Consider the following 2,769-nt stretch of genomic DNA (forward strand, 5'->3'; position numbering starts at 1 on the left):
AAGGAGACATCAAAGGAGACTAAAGGAGTTAAAAGGAGACAAAAGGAGACACACTGTCGACAGTAGGATCTGTAGTAACCTGAAAGACGGGCAGCCGAACCCCAGCGACGTTATCATAGGCAGCAGTAACGAACACCGCAGGCCGCTTAATGCGCTGTACATACACCCCAAACCCTAAACCCTAAACCCTAAACCCTAGACCCTAAACCCTAAGCAATAGACAATAAACAATAAACAATAAACAATAAACCATGCGCACTAATCCCTAAGCCCTATACCTTGCACCCTAAGACGTAAACCCTAAACCCTAAACCCTAAACCCTCAGCCCTGAGCCCTACGTAAACCTGATAAACCCTAAACCCTAAACCCTCACCTGCAACAACTGTCCCCTCAGGTCGCTGCCTCCAGCCCATGAAGCCTTTGCTAAGGAGAAGTGCGCCTCGTTAATGGTGTCTCCTATTGACAGTTTCGTCTGCATACACCCCAAACCCTAAACCCTAAACCCTAAACCCTAAACCCTAAAGAATGAACCCCAAACCCTACATACCAAAGCAACAACACGCACTGAACAATATAAGCCCTAAACCCTAAACCCTAAACCCTAAACCTGAGACACCAAACCCTAAACAAGGAAACCCGAACCCTCAACAGTAATAAAAGACAACGCACACACAGCCCTAAACCCTAAACCCTAAACCCTAAACCCTTGCCTTCACAATCTCCTTCAGCATGCCACGGAAACGAGCGGACAGAGCATCACTCTTCTTTTTTAAGAGTTGGTAGCCCTGAGCAGCGCCTTTCTTCTTCTGCTTCGCAACCTGAAGAGTCCTGCAGCAACAGCAGCAGCAGCAGCAGCAGCAACAGCAGTAACAGCAGTAACAGCAGCAAGGTGCCAAAGTAAGCCCAGCACAACCCGCAGCAATACCCATGTCCTTGCACAGCAGGTGCGGAAGCAGCAGCAGCAGCAGCAACCCCAGCAACAGCAGAGGCAGCAACAACGGCTCCCCCCAGTTGCTGCAGCAGCAACAGCAGCTTGGGGGTCGCACCGAGCCTACGAGCGTCAGCTGCTACAGCATCAGCAGCGCTTGAAGCAACAGCGGCATCCTCAAGCAGCAGCAGCAGCAGCAACAGCAGCAACAGCAGCAGCAGCAGCCGCAGCAGCAGCATCAGCAGCAGCAGCAGCTGCTAAGTAAGCCTACATGCGACTGGGCGCTACTTGGGCTTCTGACGACATTTTGAGGCGTCTGTGAGGAGAAGAGAGAGTTGAAGCCAAAAAGAAAGAGAAGAAAGATATTTAAGAACCCTAGTCCTCCAGCTGCTGCTGCTGCTGCTGCTGCTGCTGCTGCTGCTGCGGGTAGAACAGCGGATGGAGGAGTTTATCTCGCCTCATGAAGGCTTAAATTATCTCAACACATTTAATGCACAAGTATTAAAGTAGCACATCTACCCCCGCTAGAAACAGTCTCAGCAGCAGCTCGAGGCAGCTCTTGCTGCTGCTGCTGCTGCTGCTGCTGCTGCTGCTGCGGCTACCGCTCTTAATTGCCTCTAAATAAATTTCTGCTGGCTTCTCCTAATAAATAATATAAACAATCTCTTGAAGATAACCAACATCATTGTTTAAATACCTTTTATTTGGACTTAATTAATAGGAGTTAAAAGAAAAGAGAGAAACAGTGTATAAGGACAGCAGCATGCGAGAGGTCAACCCTTCTTAAATTTTTTATTTTAAAGATATATATATAATATATATCTTTAAATCTTTTTATACTTCATCAATTATATATTTATCTTTACTAACAGTTTATAGACCTGCCTGGCTGCTGCTGTCCCCCAGTAGAAAATGCTGCTGCTACAGTTAATATATCTGCTGCTATTATATAATGTGTATGCAAATGCTTCATCTCTTTTGCATGCGCTGCAGCACAAAGAAACAAACAAACAAACGGACAAACAAGCAAACAAAACAAAACAAAAGGTCTTATAAAGAAGCTGCTAACCTCCTTTACCGCCCTCAGACTTCCTTATTGCAGCAAATGAACAGGCAGCGTAAACTTATGCTGCACTTTGCTGCAGCACATGCTGCAAGACAAGCCACCTTCGCATGCAGATACACCCGAACTTTCTTCTGCTTGTTGCAGCAACACTGGAGACAAGTGGGGCTGTCTGGCTAGCGTGCAAGCTGCTGCTACAAAGGCTGCCTCAGTGTTAATAGACAAGCCTAGGACGGAGCAAGCTGCACTGTGTTTATATAGGAGATCCACAAGAAACCCAGTCTATCGATTTGTTTTCAATTGTCTTTATATGGTGAGTGCGAAGGAATGCCTCTATATGAAAGACGTTGCTAGAGAATGAACAAAGGCTGCTGCAGACAGGGCAGCAGCCGCTTCATTGGCTAGTGTCTCCTGTTGTCTCCTCTCTCTAGAGCGTTTGATGGGGCTCTGCTTGTAGCTTTCGATATCCTGCTGCAGTTGTGCATCATATTCTCTTCTCCTGTAACTGTCTCCGTTTGAAGCTGTCTTTCGGTGTACACACCCACTCAAAAGAAAACCCTCACCAATGAGATGTGTATGTACACTGAGTACCTGTCTTTCTAATTGCATGCAGACTGGCTGCTGAAGGCCAAGAAAGTGTTTTAAAATTGCATATAGTGTTGGTGCATGCGCCAAAAGGGAGCTTCGATATGCCTGAATGACGAGCTGTCTTGCATCCGAAGCTGCAGGAAAGGCTGCTGCAGATCGTAGCAACCCACCTCCTCTTCGCCTCCGTTT

The 2,769-nt window shown here is 47.1% G+C and overlaps 1 protein-coding gene across 1 annotated transcript; it reads right to left on the minus strand.

Moving 5' to 3' along the window:
- Positions 1-54: 54 nt before the first annotated feature.
- Positions 55-1,235, minus strand: EAH_00065780 (hypothetical protein; the record flags this gene model as incomplete). Its single annotated transcript, XM_013392798.1, has 4 exons — positions 55-154; positions 375-473; positions 718-829; positions 1,201-1,235. Coding segments are annotated over 4 exons (346 nt in total), but the record flags the coding sequence as incomplete, so codon positions are not given.
- Between the last annotated feature and the right edge of the window lie 1,534 nt (positions 1,236-2,769).

This window comes from Eimeria acervulina, genomic scaffold, assembly GCF_000499425.1.
Source record: "Eimeria acervulina Houghton genomic scaffold, Eah_scaff2270, whole genome shotgun sequence".
Taxonomy (NCBI): Eukaryota; Apicomplexa; class Conoidasida; order Eucoccidiorida; family Eimeriidae; genus Eimeria; species Eimeria acervulina.